This window comes from Salvelinus fontinalis, chromosome 24 (genome assembly GCF_029448725.1).
Source record: "Salvelinus fontinalis isolate EN_2023a chromosome 24, ASM2944872v1, whole genome shotgun sequence".
In the NCBI taxonomy this organism is placed as follows: Eukaryota; Metazoa; Chordata; class Actinopteri; order Salmoniformes; family Salmonidae; genus Salvelinus; species Salvelinus fontinalis.
Window position 1 is genome coordinate 21,135,805 of NC_074688.1, and position 17,753 is coordinate 21,153,557.

At 42.4% G+C, this 17,753-nt stretch overlaps 1 protein-coding gene across 5 annotated transcripts in view; it reads left to right on the plus strand.

Annotated features, from left to right (window-relative positions):
• Nucleotides 1-15,835, plus strand: part of LOC129822122 (protein Aster-B-like) — a 172,453-nt gene extending 156,618 nt beyond the window's left edge. For 3 of the 5 annotated variants that reach the window (XM_055880087.1, XM_055880089.1, XM_055880088.1), the window contains 15 exons: nt 1,717-1,801; nt 2,043-2,146; nt 2,319-2,414; nt 2,545-2,625; nt 2,751-2,866; nt 4,795-4,957; nt 5,225-5,408; nt 5,579-5,725; nt 5,837-6,101; nt 6,196-6,299; nt 6,418-6,624; nt 6,791-6,881; nt 8,825-8,932; nt 9,191-9,311; nt 10,183-15,835. In XM_055880087.1, coding sequence (XP_055736062.1) covers nt 1,717-1,801; nt 2,043-2,146; nt 2,319-2,414; nt 2,545-2,625; nt 2,751-2,866; nt 4,795-4,957; nt 5,225-5,408; nt 5,579-5,725; nt 5,837-6,101; nt 6,196-6,299; nt 6,418-6,624; nt 6,791-6,881; nt 8,825-8,932; nt 9,191-9,311; nt 10,183-10,272 — 1,962 coding nt within the window. In that variant the 3' untranslated portion in view covers nt 10,273-15,835. Of the gene's footprint in view, nt 1-1,716; nt 1,802-2,042; nt 2,147-2,318; nt 2,415-2,544; nt 2,626-2,750; nt 2,867-4,794; nt 4,982-5,224; nt 5,409-5,578; nt 5,726-5,836; nt 6,102-6,195; nt 6,300-6,417; nt 6,625-6,790; nt 6,882-8,824; nt 8,933-9,190; nt 9,312-10,182 lie in introns of all 5 variants that reach the window. The other 2 variants (XM_055880085.1, XM_055880086.1) reach the window with 1 other exon arrangement.
• Nucleotides 15,836-17,753: the final 1,918 nt, after the last annotated feature.

Genomic DNA, 17,753 nt, shown 5'->3' on the forward strand with positions numbered 1-17,753 from the left:
TTGTGGCCAGGGTTACTAGAGTGCCAACGGCTGAAGGAGAAACGACTGGATTCATGTGGCAGCAGTCAGCCGGGTCCAGCTTTCACACTGAAAGGGAGTAGCACCCATACCAGGTTCAATCACAGCAGTCTCCAAGCCACAGCCACTGGACACACAACAGCTCTGTCTGTTTTTCTGCAGCAGACCTGGACCACTGGATCACCAGCATTGAAATCCACCGTTCTGAGCACCCCACGGGGGCACCACGGGTTTAGGTGTCCGTCTGTGTGTCTGAGGGTAGTGTATGGAGTATGGAGGCTCACAGGGGACTGCCGTCGGACTGGGAGGCAGTGCTGGAGCTGGATGAAGCCCTGGCTGGGTGGCTCCCACAGGATCCGGCCCAGGAAGAGTTTGGGTGGGAGTGGGGCTGGTCCGCCTCGGACCCCCCAAACCAGGACTTGGAGTCAGAGGAGGTCCCTGCAGTAAGTTACTGACCCCCCCCCCCCCCGAGAGCTGATGCCAGGAGGGGGAGCGGCGGGGAGGGAAGACGGGGGAAAAGGTTTGGATGGGTGGTTTTTGTATTGTACCTGTGCCAAGAGCATAACTCTGTGGTTCCCTGACCCAATTATATTTTGGCAGGCAAATTATATGAAGTCGGTAGCTATTTGCATTCCCATAGTATGCATTGACCCTTTCCCTGGACAAAGTAAGAAGGCTGAAGTTTAAGGGGCATAGACAGGCATTTGTTGTGAAAGGGAGGCTCTAATACTCTTGATATTGTAGGCAGTTATAGAGAGTACTTTCTGTGAACATTTCTAGACAGTAAAAATGTCTGGCGCGTAATACATAATTCCAGTCTTCAAAGTTCTCGAATTTATCAAGTTTTCTTGACAGGCACCACTGGTTTTCATTCATAGCTTAACAGAAACATATTATTTCTACCCATTCTGGGCTGTTGTTGTTATATGAGTATTGAACATATAGCTAGATGATGTTAATGTGAACAGTCTGTTGTTTTCCTTCAAGATTGAAGCAGGGAGAGGTTTTTCCCCTGAAGGGATGTCTTTGGTTACTCTATTGGCAGGCATTGTTTCCTGACGCTGTTCCTACTCAAAGACAGCATCTGACTTAGATACATAGAGCACTCACCCCTGCACTCACACTCAGAAGGCGTCTGGCTGTGGGTCACAGCAATACTTCCCTCTTTAAACAAGCCTGTCCTCTGAATCCAGGCCCAAGATAAGATTTACCCAAATGCCTGAGAATGTAACAAGAGAGAATGAATTCCTTTGTGTGAGAATTGAACATTTCTTCTCATGACCTAAACCAACAACCAACCAGACTAGGTTTTATAAGATAAACTATAGCTATAAGGGTTTAACATAGCAGGTTTGATGTGTGTCTTTGTCTCCCTCTGTCCTACATATAAACTGTTGCTGCACAAAGGCACCATTGTGTGTGTTCATACAGTACATTGATGTTACCATATATTGTTGTCTTGGGAATGTGACTCACATAAGGAATGCTCAGGATAATCAAAAGCATGCTTATTGGATGTCCTGATGTGGCAACATGTCAAGAGGGGATCGTGCTTGGTATCAGGTCTGGTTTAAAATGCACTTGTGAAAATGGATATAGTCCAGTGTGTGAATGTGAGCGAGGGAGTGGGTGTTCAGGAATGTATGTGGGAGTCGTCCCTCTCTAAGAGGTTACCATTGTTGCTCTCCGTCTCGCCAGGTGTTGAGCCCCACATATAAACAGCGTAATGAGGACTTCAGGAAGCTCTTCAAGCAGCTACCGGACACAGAGCGACTCATCGTGGGTGAGTTACAAACACAAAGTGCTAGGCCACTAAGGCCAATTAGGTCATCAATATGATGGATATAGGACCTCAGCTTGGTTTTGGTCAAGTTAGCGTTGGCTGGTTGGAGTCAATTCCATTTAAACTATCAATTCAGGTAATTCATCTTCTGAATTTACTATATTGAAATAGAATTAACCCTGACCTTGATGGGTATATTATGTATTCTTCCTGGGCTCTGATCTTTGACCTCTGCTGGCAGATTACTCCTGTGCCCTGCAACGAGACATCCTCCTGCAGGGCCGACTCTACCTCTCAGAAAACTGGATCTGTTTTTATAGCAACATCTTCCGCTGGGAAACGCTGGTACGCACTGGGCCTCTACATGGGGCTTTCTGTTCTTTTGATCTTATCTATATGTCTCTGGTGTTGGTTAGTTTACAGTATTGAAATGTAATTGGTTGTATTTCTATGGTTTGCAGCACAGTAGATTTTTCAGTATTGTTCAACAGATATATTTTTTTGCATGTGTGTGCAGCTGACTGTGAGGCTGAAGGACATCTGCACCATGACAAAGGAGAAGACAGCCCGCCTCATCCCCAACGCCATCCAGGTGTCCACAGACGGTGAGAAGGTAAGACAGGACAGGGACTGGATCTTCGGCATTCACTGACTGACAGGAGGCTCAAACTTTCTCCTCAGCCTCATTTCAAAGCATATTTTTTGAACTGATACAAACCATTATTTTAATTCTCTCCCCACAGCACTTTCTCACCTCATTTGGAGCACGGGACAGGACCTACATGATGATGTTCAGATTATGGCAGAATGCACTGCTGGACAAAGTAAGCCAGCAACCTCAATTAACCTCATCACAAATAGATCACATGTTCAGTATATTGTTACTTTTCTTTTCCATTGAATCCAAGTCTCTGCCATTCTGAGTGTCGTCTCTAACCCTGTGCTCTAGCCCTTGTGCCCCAAAGAGCTATGGCACTTTGTCCATCAGTGTTATGGCAACGAGCTTGGCCTGACCAGTGACGACGAGGACTATGTTCCCCCTGACGACGACTTCAACACCATGGGGTGGGTGTGGTTTCCATGGCTACAGATATTAACACTGCCTCATCAATTTCCATGGTTGATTAAGATGCCCTTGATCTGCTGCGGGTTGTTATGAGAGGCAGGCCTCATTACTGAAGTACAGTTGAAGTCAGAAGTTTACATACACTTAGGTTGGAGTCATTAAAACTCGTTTTTCAAATTTCTTGTGAACAAACTATAGTTTTGGCAAGTCGGTTAGGGCATCTACTTTGTGCATGACACAAGTAATTTTTCCAACAATTGTTTACAGACAGATTATTTCACTTATATTTCACTGTATCACAATTCCAGTAGGTCAGAAGTTTACATACACTAAGTTGATTGTGCTTTTAAACAGCTTGGAAAATTCCAGAAAATGATGTCATGGCTTTAGAAGCTTCTTATAGGCTAATTGACATAATTTGAGTCAATTGGAGGTGTACCTGTGGATGTATTTCAAGGCCTACCTTCAAACTCAGTGCCTCTTTGCTTGACATCATGGAAAAATCTAAAGAAATCTGCCAAAACCTCAGAAAATAAATTGTAGACTTCCACAATTCTGGTTCATCCTTGGGAGCAATTTCCAAACGCTTGAATGTACCACGTTCATCTGTACAAACAATAGTACGCAAGTATTAACACCATGGGACCACGCAGCCGTCATACCGCTCAGGAAAGAGACACGTTCTGTCTCCTAGAGATGAACGTACTTTGGTGCGAAAAGTGCAAATCAATCCCAGAACAACAGCAAAGGACCTTGTGAAGATGCTGGAGGAAACAGGTACAAAAGTATCTATATCCACAGTAAAACGAGTCCTATATCGACATAACCTGCAAGGCCGCTCAGCAAGGAAGAAGCCACTGCTCCAAAACCGCCATAAAAAAGCGAGACTACGGTTTGCAATTGCACATGGGGACAAAGATCGTACTTTTTGGAGAAATGTCCTCTGGTCTGATGAAACAAAAATAGAACTGTTTGGCCATAATGACCATTGTTATGTTTGCAGGAAAAAGGGGGATGCTTGCAAGCTGAAGAACACCATCCCAACCGTGTAACACGGGGGTGGCAACATCATGTTGTGGGGGTGCTTTGCTGCAGGAGGGACTGGTGTACTTCACAAAATAGATGGCATCATGAGGTAGGAAAATCATGTGGATATATTGAAACAACATCTCAAGACATCACTCAGGAAGTTAAAGCTTGGTCGCAAATGGGTCTTCCAAATGGACAATGACCCCAAGCATACTTCCAAAGTTGTGGCAAAATGGCTTAAGGACAACAAAGTCAAGGTATTGGAGTGGCCATCACAAAGCCCTGACCTCAATCCTATAGAACATTTGTGGGCAGAACTGAAAAAGCATGTGCGAGCAAGGAGGCCTATAAACCTGACTCGGTTACACCAGCTCTGTCAGGAGGAATGGGCCAAAATTCACCCATCTTATTGTGGAAGATGTACAAGGCTACCTGAAACGGTTGACCCAAGTTAAACAATTTAAAGCTAATGCTACCAAATACTAATTGAGTGTATGTAAACTTCTGACCCACTGGGAATGTGATGAAAGAAACAAAAGCTGAAATAAATAATTCTCTCTACTATTATTCTGACATTTCACATTCTTAAAATAAAGTGGTGATCCTAACTGACCTAAGACAGGGAATTCTTACTAGGATTAAATGTCAGGAATTGTGAAAAACTGAGTTTAAATATATTTGGCTAAGGTGTACGTAAACTTCCGACTTCAACTGTACACACTCACACACAAACACACATACACACACAAACACTAACACACAAACACACACACACATACCCCTCTCAGCCCTGCTTCACATCCCTCAGCACTCTGTCCATTATCATGTAAAAGCAATACTCCAGAACTCATAACCCTAACCTCCAGCTGGTCCCTGTTCCCCTACGATGGTGGTGTAGGTTCTGTGAGGAGATCCCTAACGAGGAGAATGAGATCAGTAATGACAACTTGTCTAAGAGCAGTGCCGAGGCCAAGCACGAGGGCAGCCCACCATCCATACACAAGAAATGCATCATCACCAACAGCACCATCAGCTCAACCATCAGCAGCGAGCCCCTCTCTGTGAGTCTCAGCGACATAATAGAGGTCAGAGGTTAAATCAATTACTGTTTTGTGATTTGTTTTGATGGAGGGGAAATGCATTTGTTATTCTGCCTATAGCCTGCATATAGGGAATACAGTTAACTCAACAGAATGTTTTCTGTAATTTGATCACCAGAACTGAATTAACATCAAAAAATGAACACATACCATCCTACTCATAACTATGTACTCTAGTATCCTGCAGTGTATTTCTAGTGACTGACCCCCTCCCTCTCTGTGTCCTAGTTTGACCTCCCTCCAGACGAATACATCGACTGCCTCCCTGACGGGGAGCTGCTGGCCTTGCCCCTGGTGCTGGAGCAGAGGCTAGCGGAGGCCAGCGGCCTGGTGCCCTCAACCTCCCTAGACTTCAACGACAATGAAGACATCCCCACCGAACTCAGCGACTCCTCAGAGACCCACGACGAGGGTACGATTTCAATCTTCCGTCCATTAACAGATTTGCTGCATATATACTGTATATTGCTTGAAACAGGCTCTTCTGTGATGTCACTTAGTTTTGGTAATACTGTCACCATATGATATTATGTCCCCAAAGGCACTTAAATCTAAAGTGTGTTTCCCTTTATGGCTCTCCAGCAGGGGAAGTGCAGGCCTTCCACGATGACCTTAAAGGGAGACAGTACATCGATGAGGTTTACAAGTTCAGTGTGGACAAGATGTACGACATCCTCTTCACAGAATCCCAGTTTATGACCGACTTCATGGAACAGCGCAGGTTCTCTGGTTAGTCAGACATTCTGTTTGTTGGCGTCGGCATCACATTATTGGCTCTTCCATTGGTGTTGTCCTGTGACAATGTAGTGATAGAATGTGTATCCATATAACGCCACACAGATATAGTGTTTCACTCCTGGAAGAAGGACGACGCAGCGGGGAACCAGACGAGAGAGATCATGTACACCATCTCCCTGTGCAACCCGCTGGCCCCCAAGACAGCCACTGTCACAGAGACCCAGACACTGTACAAGGCCAGCCATGAGAGTGAGTGCTACATCATCGATGCTGAGGTCATCACACACGACGTGCCCTACCACGACTACTTCTACACGCTCAACCGTTACATGCTGACACGGGTGGCCAAGAACAAGTGCCGTTTAAGGTGAGGAGGGCCTTATCATAGCAGCTGTTGGAATAACATGTGGCTCTTGAAACTATTAGAAGTTCATTTAGAACACTGCCTGTCTTGTTACTAGGGTGTCCACTGAGCTACGTTACAGAAAACAGCCATGGGGATTAGTGAAGGGCTTCATCGAGAAGAACTTCTGGAGCGGGCTGGATGAGAACTTCCGCCATCTTGGTAAGTTCCTCTACCAGCTATTAAGTCTGTCACACCAAATGTTCAGCAACATTTAATCTGATGACCGTAAACCATCCTAATGTATGAAAGTAAAAACTGCTTCCTTGTGCCCTGTCAGAGTTGGAGCTGTCGAAGGTGGAGGATGTGGTGTTGGAGTCGGCCCGGCCCTCTCCCAAGGTCAAGGTGGTGAAGACGTCTGTGAGGCGGAGGAAAAGACCACTGGTCCAACTACGGAGCCAGCACCTGGACGACGCCCTCCTCAGCCCTGTCACCACGCCAACCGAGGACGAGGTCATCCACCGCATCAAACATGTGGGCGTGACAGGTCAGATGGCAGGGGAACACTTTTAATACTCTTATACACTGTTCATTCTTATACACTTTCATAAGGTACATACATACATTACATGCACTCATATACATTTCCACAACTGTATATTGTGTTAAATATATCAAGTTGACCCTATCTGTGTTTGGTCTGCCCCCCTCAGGTTCCACTCAGACCAGACACATGCCTGAGCAAGTCCCTGGAGGCTTGGCCCTCTACAGTGTCTCCAAACTGCTGCTCATCATCAGCTTTGTGTGAGTGCACTCTATCTCACACACACTCCTACACACACACACACACACACACACACACACACATACAGTATACACACTCACTTTCAGATCCATCTTCATAATTTGTGTTTCATTTGAAGTCGTCTCAGTTCAACTCTCTTTGAAATCTTTAGTAGTTATCAAAAATTTGATTCTGGGTTAAACATTTGTTTGTTTTTGTTTGTGTTCTGAATTTGATTCCTCTCTCCTCTCCTCTCCTTTTATTGCTTGCCATAGGATCTGTCTAAGGTACATCTGTCTAATGATAAACCACTTAGCCCTGACTAGGAAACATACTCCTCCCTCATTGTAACTGGTTCATTAACCTTTTACTGGAATGGGCTAAATCAGGGTGTTTCTTGGTAGTCTTAAACAAATGTACTTTGAAACAAAAATATACACCTCACACACATGGTTATGGGCTTACAAAAAATACACCTGTACCATGTCAGATATAGAGTTGAAGTGTCTTCAATTCTGAGTTTGCATCCCAACATTATACTTTTATACCAAAAGTATGTGAAAACCTGCTCGTCGAACATCTCATTCCAAAATCATGGGCATTACTATGGATTTGGTCCCCCCTTTGCTGCCAAAACAGCTTCCACTCTTCTGGGAAGTCTTTCCACTAGATGTTTGAAAATTGCTGCGGGGACTTGCTTCCATTAAGCCACAAGAGCATTGGTGAGGTCGGGCACTGATGTTGGGCGTTTAGGCCTGGCTCGAATTCGGCATTCTAATTCATCCCAAGGGTGTTCATGGGGTTAAGGTCAGGGCTCTGTACAGGCCAGTCAATTTCTTTCCACACAGATCTCAACAAACCATTTCTGTATGGACCTCACTTTGTGCAGGGGGCATGTCATGCTGAAACAGGAAAAAACTGTTGCCACAAAGTTGGAAACAGAATGGTCTAGGTCATTGTATGCTGTAGCGTTAAGATTACCCTTCAGTGGAACTAAGGGGCCTAGCCTGAACCATGAAAAACAGCCCTAGACCATTATGCCTCCTCCTCCAAACTTTAGAGCTGGCAGTATGCATTGGGGCAGGTAGCATTCTCCTGGCATCCGCCATACCCAGATTTGTCTGTCAGACTGCCAGACTCAAGAGAAAGCATTTCCACTGCTCCAGCGTCCAATGGCGGAAAGATCCAGCTTGGCATTGCGCATGGTGATCTTAGGCTTGTGTGCAGCTGCTCGGCAATGGAAACCCATTTCATGAAGCTCCCGACGAACAGTTATTTTGCTGATGTTGCTTCCAGAGACCGTTTGGAACTCGGTAGTGAGTGTTGCAACCGAACACAGATGATTATTACATGCTACTCGCTTCAGCACTCGGCGGTGTCGTTCTGTGAGCTTGTGTGGCCTACCACTTCGCGTCTGAGCCGTTGTTGCTCCTAGACATTTCCACCTTACAATAGCAGCACTTACTGTTGACCGGGGCAACTTTAGCAGGGCAGAAATTTGACCAACTGACTTGTTGGAAAGGTGGCATCCTATGACAGTGCCACGTTGAAAGTCACTGATCTCTTAAGTAAGACCATTCTACAGCCAATGTTTGCATGGCTTTGTGCTCGATTTTTACACCTGTCAGCACCTGGTGTGGCCGAAATAGCTGAATCCTCTAATTTGAAGGGGTGTCCACATACTTTTGGGGTGTCCACATACATATATAGTGTACGTCACAGAAGACTGAAATAACAAAACCGCTTGACATAGAAACACCAGATTTTTGGCGTAATTTTTTTTATGTTTTATTAATTATGAAATTATTACAAATATTAATAACATTCCACCCATGAAGCCACTAAGTCACTTGACTGCAGAAAATGGCTGCTGAATATACAGACTAAGGCACCTCTGTATCTTTCATTACTCATCTTCTTTCCTTTGTCCCTTACATTCTTCTGTTTTCCTCTCCACCCTCAGCCTGGTTTTGCTGGTGTTGCTCAACATGATGCTGTTCTATAAGCTGTGGATGCTGGAGTATTCTGCACATCCTCTTACCACCTGGCAAGGGCTGCGGATACATGAGAAGTACGCTAACCATCTATAGGTTTTTAGTGTTGTGCCTATTGCCTACATAATACTCGAATTTATATGACTGTGTACTCAGTCAAACCCAGACGGGATATGTCTGTTTAGTTTTACTTGACAACCACGTGGGTTTTAGCCTGTTTTCCCAATCACAAAACACTTATGCTGCAGAATTGCCCCTGAACAATGCTTAGCTTGGAGTTGCTCTTGGCCGTGGCATCTGGGTGTGTTTGACAGTATGTGTGTATTTCTGTCTAGTAAACTGCCTCAGACGCAGATGGAGTGGGCCCAGCTCCTGAAGTCCCAACAGCGTTACCATGATGCTGAGCTGCAGAAGTGGAGAGAGATCATCAAATCCTCAGTGGGACTATTAGACCAGGTAGGGAACAGTGGTACTATTAGACCAGGTAGAGAACAGTGGTACTATCAGACCAGGTAGGGAACAGTGGTACTATTAGACCAGGTAGAGAACAGAGGTACTATCAGACCAGGTAGGGAACAGTGGTACTATCAGACCAGGTAGGGAACAGTGGTACTATCAGACCAGGTAGGGAACAGTGGTACTATTAGACCAGGTAGGGAACAGTGGTACTATCAGACCAGGTAGGGAACAGTGGTACTATTAGACCAGGTAGGGAACAGTGGTACTATCAGACCAGGTAGGGAACAGTGGTACTATCAGACCAGGTTGGGAACAGTGGTACTATCAGACCAGGTAGGGAACAGTGGTACTATTAGACCAGGTAGGGAACAGAGGTACTATCAGACCAGGTTGGGAACAGTGGTACTATCAGACCAGGTAGGGAACAGTGGTACTATTAGACCAGGTAGGGAACAGTGGTACTATCAGACCAGGTAGGGAACAGTGGTACTATTAGACCAGGTAGGGAACAGTGGTACTATCAGACCAGGTAGGGAACAGTGGTACTATCAGACCAGGTAGGGAACAGTGGTACTATCAGACCAGGTAGGGAACAGTGGTACTATCAGACCAGGTAGGGAACAGTGGTACTATCAGACCAGGTTGGGAACAGTGGTACTATCAGACCAGGTAGGGAACAGTGGTACTATTAGACCAGGTAGGGAACAGTGGTACTATCAGACCAGGTAGGGAACACAGAAGACAGATACAGTAACAGGCATTAACACAATGCCAAGGGTGAAATTCTTTAGATTTTTGTGCAGGGTCTCAAAGTGTGAAATATATTTTTTCATTGGGGTGTTTTAATTTGTTCTGTTTTCCTCTACAGATGAAAGACTCTCTATCGAACCTTCAAAGGGGCATTGACTTAAGGGACTACAGCTCAGAAGCTGAGGAGAAAAGAAGCCGTTACCACTGACATACGACCTTAGGCCATGAGGGCATGGTGTGCAATATAGGAGCTGTTTGTGTGTAAGTATGCAAACGAACAAAGAGAGACAAGAGACAGACCGACCGCGAGGCGAGCTGGGCCCAGTGTGACAGGAATGACTGCCGGCTGACGCCCTCCCCTCAGCTCAGAGGTCACGACCCCGCAAGTCAGACTATGGACAGGAAGTTCCCCTACCACAGAAAGGAAATTAACAGTGGCGTTCCCACAGCACTGAAGCATTGTGGGAAGGTGACAGCCCAGCGTACCTTGACCCCACTTCTGTCTCTTATTTTTCTTTGTCTTTTAATGTTGGAAGGACATCGTCCTATCAGCCGTTGCCATGTGGGGAATAAAGGACAACAAAACCTCAGCATGTGATTTTACTCCTCACCTTAACTCCTCTCGATGAGCGTCTGTCTGTGGTTCCATTCCTGCTCTGTGAGTGTCTAAAGAGGAACAAAAGGGGTCCTACAGTCTCTAGGCTTTCTACACTCCCTTGACTGTTCCAAACCGACCATCTCCTCAAGGTCCACGCTGCAGTGTCCCTTTTATTAAACCCTCTGATCTTGGCCACAGACCATGCTCTAGAGTAGCTGGACTACCAGCAAATATATATTATAGAGTGTGTGTGTGTGTGTGTGTGTGTGTGTGTGTGTATGTATATATATATATATATATATATATATATATATATATATATATATATATATATATATATATATATATATATATATATGTGTGTATGTGTGTGTATGTGGAAGCACAGTTCCACTGAAATGTCTCTACTGCCTTGTTTTTTTCCGGTGCTCAACAGTGCATCAGGGCTGGTTTCCCTAATCACCTAGAGCTGGGCTGTTGTGTTGGAATATGAATAATGATTGATTTAGGTGGAGCAGGGTCCTTCTCACAGGTACTCAATACAGGGAAAAGTTAAAAGATTTCAGGATGTTATTGGAGACAGAGAGGATATGTATTGTGGTGCGTCAAAACATCCATGCTTGGTGACAAATGGGTTTCCTGTTAACAACAGGAATTTATGGAATTTAGAGTCTTCTTGAAGGTTTATGAATGAGCTTTGTTGTATTACAACTATTGTACTAGTTGGGTAATGCAGTCAATTGCCCATCAGACTTAACAACTATTTTGACCAATTTTTAAGAATGATAGCTAGCCTACACATGTTTATCAATTTATTAATTAGTTAACTTGCTGTCACTGCTACTTTCAAAGTACGGAAACAATACAGAGCTTTCATTTATCAGTTACTAGCGACTTGTTTTATGCACAGTTCCATTATTTGTTGCACATTTATCTAAATGAGTTTGTACAGATCCGTAAGACCCGAGAATGTAGTACAAATTGAGCAGTAGGCTTTTCTGTGGGAAACGTCAGCATGCAGACTAAGAAGTCATTGATACTTGAAAAGGGGATACTGCAGCAAGACAATTAGAGAGACCTGTGTTCTTATTAAGTGTTTTATTACTAAACTGTGACTATATCTCTTAAAAATGTTTGAAGATGGAAAGAATGATAGAAATATATTTGAAATATATGTATATTATATATTTCAAGATATATACACATTGCAGATATTTATTGTTTATTTATGTATAAAGGAAAGTTATCAGAGCTCTAGGCGGGTTCAAGAATTTATAAGGAAAAATGTTTCTTTAGGAAAGCATGCCAGATATGTCTGTGACATGTCTAGTGTGCATGTGTGCTTGAGTGTACTGTATGTTTCTGTGTGTGTGTGTGTGGGTGCACATGTGTTATTTTGTAGTGACATTTCTATCATTCTACACTTGGATGTGTCTCAACATTTCATGATGTACATGATGTAGCCAAACTGCCTTTCATCATGCCCATGCATTTGGATGCAGCCTTGCATTAGCCTCTCTGGCTAGCAGTTTACAATCAACCACATATGGTCATTTCTGTGTCCATGCCAAGTGGCTTGACTCAACCACACACACCCTCTTTGCTTATCCTATCAACAATCTGCGTCCTCACTTATTCCAAATCATACACGCACCTTCACTCTCCCTGTCCAATGTTTGTGTTGGAATCTGTACACAATTCATTAAATTGAGCCAAAACAATTTATCATTGATTTATTTATCATTGATTTATTGAAAGGCGAGTAAACACCTGCTGTTAACCTCAGCTAGGCAATGTCTGAAGAAGTGTACCCCCTAGCTGCGGCAAGAGCTCAGTAATAAAAGCGCTTAATAAAGACAGTACTGCACTTTATGGACCTTCCAAATAGTGAATGAAAGAAACTCCGTGGTATTTCAGCCATTATCTTATAGTGAAAAGGAAGCCCTTTTTGCATTCTAAAAAGTATTACTTGTATCCAACATAGAATGCTTACTCTGTATCTTTGATTGAAATAAAATGTCTCAAGTACCCATTCAACATATTTCTATTCACTTGATGATGTAATTATGTGACAATGTTTGTCCCAAAAGAGCAATTCCAGCCAGCTTTGTGTTACTCTCTTAGATATTTCAGGGTTTGACAGGACAGGAGTGGGTTGTATGTGGATTTTGGAGGAGTGGGTAGCTATCTCTTTAATGCAGGGATGTCAAACAAATTTTGCCCCAGGGGTCACATTCGGTCCTCAACGAGGTCTGGAGGGCAGCTTTGAAAATTGGTTATATTTCCTCGCCATCAAAATTGGCAAAATAATTGGTCCTCTATCTATTGATTTTATAATTTTCGATGCTCCCTGACTGTGTTGCTTTCCTTTCGGTGATTATTCGCGAGCTGTTCAAGAAACTGTATGAATGTAAGTCAATTGTAAAATTTCGACACTGTTTCGATTTGGTTTTAGTAAAGTATATTGAGTTTGTTTGAGTATGTTTGACCCCCTGCTGTAATGTGTGCTGTCGTTGCATTGGTGAGTTACTGATTAAGTAATCGCTCGTGGACAGACTATACGCAAGACTCTAGTTAGTGAATGAGTTCTTATCCTGAAAGCATGTTTTAGGCTTTGCTCTCCTGCGGCGTGTCATGTGATGACTTTTGATATTGCAAGGTCTATTATTGGTCATTTATGGAAATCTTAACATCTGAATCACAGTGGTTGGAAATGTTTCTGTTTTATAGAAATCACTTTCACAATCAAGGTATATTATACTGAAAGATATGGTGAGTTTTTTTTTTAAATATGTGATTATATTTCATATGTGAAAATGTGACTGAAATGCTTTGTTTATTTTTAAAGTGTATGGACTTTTTGAGTTAGAAAATTCCTTGGATTTCTGTATTTATTTTAGTAATTAAAATGGACCATTTCAAATAATCTGAAAGAAACATGGTAACATACCATGGGTTCATCAAGTTAGCATCTAGAATGTCTGCATAAGATGGGTGTATTCATTGTTATTCATTCCGAATTGTTAATTTAAAGTAATCTCATTCTGCAATTCATGGCAATACCACAAAACATTACAACTAGATAATAAGTATGTAATTAGCTGTTATGCAGAATTATAACATGTTATGTGTCATATGAGTAAACATCTTATGGTGGTGCGTATGAACTCGTTATTAGGGTATCGTTTATGTTTATTTAAACAACAAGCATTATACCATATTGTAACAGTATTCATAGACTTTATGGATGATAGCTCAAGATCAAGTGTTTAGCTTTCGTTTTTTCAACTCTATTACAGTGACCTGTCATAGAAAACACTAGATATTCAATCATATTATTCAACATTCCTCTCAATCACCATTACTATCTAAATATATATCCCATGACCTCTCATAGATCTGTTTTGTTTTTTTGTGGGGTTTTTGTGTGTAAGCTAACACATTTTTTTGCATTACCAAGTATGATTGTATGATTCTATTCTTGAGCTATTCTTGCTCTAGAGCTGCCTTGACAGCGCCATTCTGTTGTCATCAACACTGCATTCATTGTGTGTTTCACTGACTACATTAATTGAAATCTGCCTTGCTGTTACGATTAGAGCAGTAGCAAGGCACTGTCCCACTCGTACTGAAATCTCTGGCTAACGCACAAAAGTCCTGAACAAATTTATAGCAACGTTCTACAAGTGTGTCTTGGCATTATCTTACTGGTTTAGCTCAGTTCAAAAAGAAACATAATGTATGTTTTTTTGTCCTGTTTTGATCTGTAGAATGTATCTTAATTCGATTTATACATGGTATGTACACTACCGTTAAAAGATGGGGTCACTTAGAAATGTCCTTGTTATTTAAAGAAAAGCTCATTTTTTGTCCATTAAAATAACATCAAATTTATCAGAAATACAGTGTAGACATTGTTAATGTTGTAAATGACTATTGTAGTTGGAAACAGCTGTTTTTTTATGGAATATCTACATAGGCGTACAGAGGCCCATTATCAGCAACCATCACTCCTGTTTTCCAATGGCAAGTTGTGTTAGCTCCAAGTTTATAATTTTAAAAGGCTAATTGATCATTAGAAAAGCCTTTTGCAATTATGTTAGCACAGCTGAAAACTGTGGTGCTGATTAAAGAAGCAATACATCTGTGCTTCTTTAGACTAGTTGGAGCATTTGTGGGTTCGATTACATGCTCAAAATGGCCAGAAACAAATAACTTTCTTCTGAAACTCGTCAGTCTATTCTTGTTCTGAGAAATGGCTATTCCATGCGAGAAATTGCCAAGAAACTGAAGATCTCGTACAACGCTGTGTACTACTCCCTTCACAGAACAGTGCAAACTGGCCCTAACCAGAATAGAAAGAGTAGTGGGAGGCCCCGGTGCACAACTAAGCAAGAGGACAAGTACATTAAAGTGTCTCGTTTGAGAAACAGGCGCCTCGCAAATCCTCAACTGGCAGATTCATTAAACAGCACCCTCAAAACATCAGTCTCAACGTCAACAGTGAAGAGGTGACTTCGGGATGCTGGCCTTCTAGGCAGAGTTCCTCTGTCCAGTGTCTGTGTTCTTTTGCCCACTTAAATCTTTTCTTTTTATTGGCCAGTCTGAGATATGGCTTTTTCTTTGCAACTCTGCCTAGAAGGCCAGCATCCTGGAGTCGCCTCTTCACTTTTGACATTAAGATTGGTGTTTTCCGGGTACTATTTAATGAATCTGCTAACGAGCCATTGGAATTAGCTAATGTGCCATTGGAACACAGGAGTGATGGTTGCTGATAATGGCCTCTGTATGCCTATGTAGATATTCCATAAAAAATCTGCCGTTTCCAGCTACAATAGTCATTTACAACATTAACAATGTCTACACTGTATTTCTGATCAATTGATGTTATTTTAATGGACAAAAAAATTGCTTTTCTTTCAAAAACAAGGACAACTTTTGAATGGTAGTGTATATATATATATATATATATATATATATATATATACTGTAAGTATACGTTGTGTATATCTGCAGTGTACACACACTGACAAGAGAATCAAACCTGCGCTGTGCGTGGGTTTTGACTTGCCGAGAACTTTGCCTAATAGGAACTAAGATAAAATGGTTTTCTGGTAGATGTGAAGTAGAGATGGGAAGTATGAATAAAAAAGTATTGAACAAAAACATTCAAGATTTGTGAAGTTTACTCTTTTAAAATAGTTTTTCCTCTTGATGAAGCCTACAAGAACTACATCATCAACAACGGACATGCAAGGCAAATAGGGGACCTTTGGTGAGTGGAACATACAGTAGTTTAGGAATCTATCTTGATGAATAAGCTAGCTAGCTTCAGGGGTTCTTACTGTCTTGGCTGATAACAACCTACACTTTGTATATTAAAGTATGTGGACACCCCTTCAAATTAGTGTATTTGGCTATTTAAACCACACCCGTTGCTGACGGGTGTATAAAATCGAGCACACCGCCATGCAATCTCCATAGACAAACATTTTCAGTAGAATGGCCTTACTGAAGAGATCAGTGACTTTCAATGTGGCACTGTCAGGATGCCACCTTCCCAACAAGTCAGTTTGTCAAATTTCTGCCCTGCTAGAGCTGCCCCGGTCAACTGTATGCACTGTTGTTGTGAAGTGTAAACATCTAGGAGCAACCATGGCTCGGCCCCGAAGTGGTAGGCCACACAAGCTCACAGAATGGGACCACAGAGTGCTGAAGCGCGTAGCGTGTAAAAACGTCTGTCCTCGGTTGCAACACTCACTACCGAGTTCCAAACTGCCTTTGGGAAGCAACTTCAGCAGAAGAACTGTTTCGGGAGCTTCATGAAATGGGTTTCCATGGCCCGAGCAGCCGCTAACAAGAGCACCATTAGCAATGCCAAGCGTCGGCTGGAATGGTGTAAAACTTGCCGCCATTGGACTCTGGAGAACTGGAAATGTGTTCTCTGGAGTGATGAATCTGGGTTTGTCGGATGTCAGGAGAACGCTACCTGTCCCAATGCATAGTGCCAACTGTAAAGTTTTGTGGAGGAGGAATAATGGTCTGGGGCTGTTTTTCATGGTTTTGGCTCCTTAGTTCTGGTGAAGTGAAATCTGAACGCTACAGCATACAGTGACATTCTAGATGATTCTGTGTTTCCAACTTTGTTGCAACAGTTAATGCTGCAACTAATGCTGCTCGGATCTCACGCGTGATTCGTTCCGTTTTGGATGTGGTCTGCAACGACCAAAATTGGTACTTGTTTGGGGGCTGAGCTCCTTAGAATAATACTCAGTATGCTTTGCAATTGCTTGGTTTTCACATTTGCTTTTTGGTCATTCAGTAGATGCTCTTATCCAGAGTGACTTACAATCAGTGCATTCAACTAAGGTAGATAAACAACAACATTTAGGCTGACAGTCATAGCAATAAAATAAGAATTTGGTAACCATTATTGATAATGTTATTCCAATTGAAGTGGTCTGTTGGTTTATTCTTTAGGTTTAGACGTCATTGCTGCCAGATTTAAAGCTTTTGGAAAATCCCCGACTGGGCTATATTTGGCCAAAGCATAGATGGTTATAATGGGTTCAGATTTGTAATTGGATCTGACAGGTGGGAGCAAAAATAAATATTCTGTTACAATTTTCAGTTGGCTCCTCTTTCCAATATTAAAAGGCTTGAGAAAATATATTGTGATATAACGCTTACTTTATTGAGAATGTATGTGTAATTTAATTTCGCCATAGAATACATGACCAAAAAAAACGTCAAAGTAATTTTGTATTTTCAACATCTGGAAAATATGTCTTTTCAATGTCTTTTCATCTTTCATTCAGCACCTAAAATGCACCGTTGATGTCAACTTCTAGAAAATAATTCTGAAATATATGTTTTACTTCATTTTGCTTTCTGGCATAGGCGGAAATCCCAGGGGGGACGGGGGAGACACGACCCCCCCATCCTGGAAAAAATATGATTTGTCCCCCCCAATATATCACTGTAAACATAACTATGTAATTTCAATAATATTAATAATACGCAATGAAAGCACTTGTGCTGATTATAGACACTTAATAGCGCGTTTTTAAGTTTCACAAGATTGCGACCCC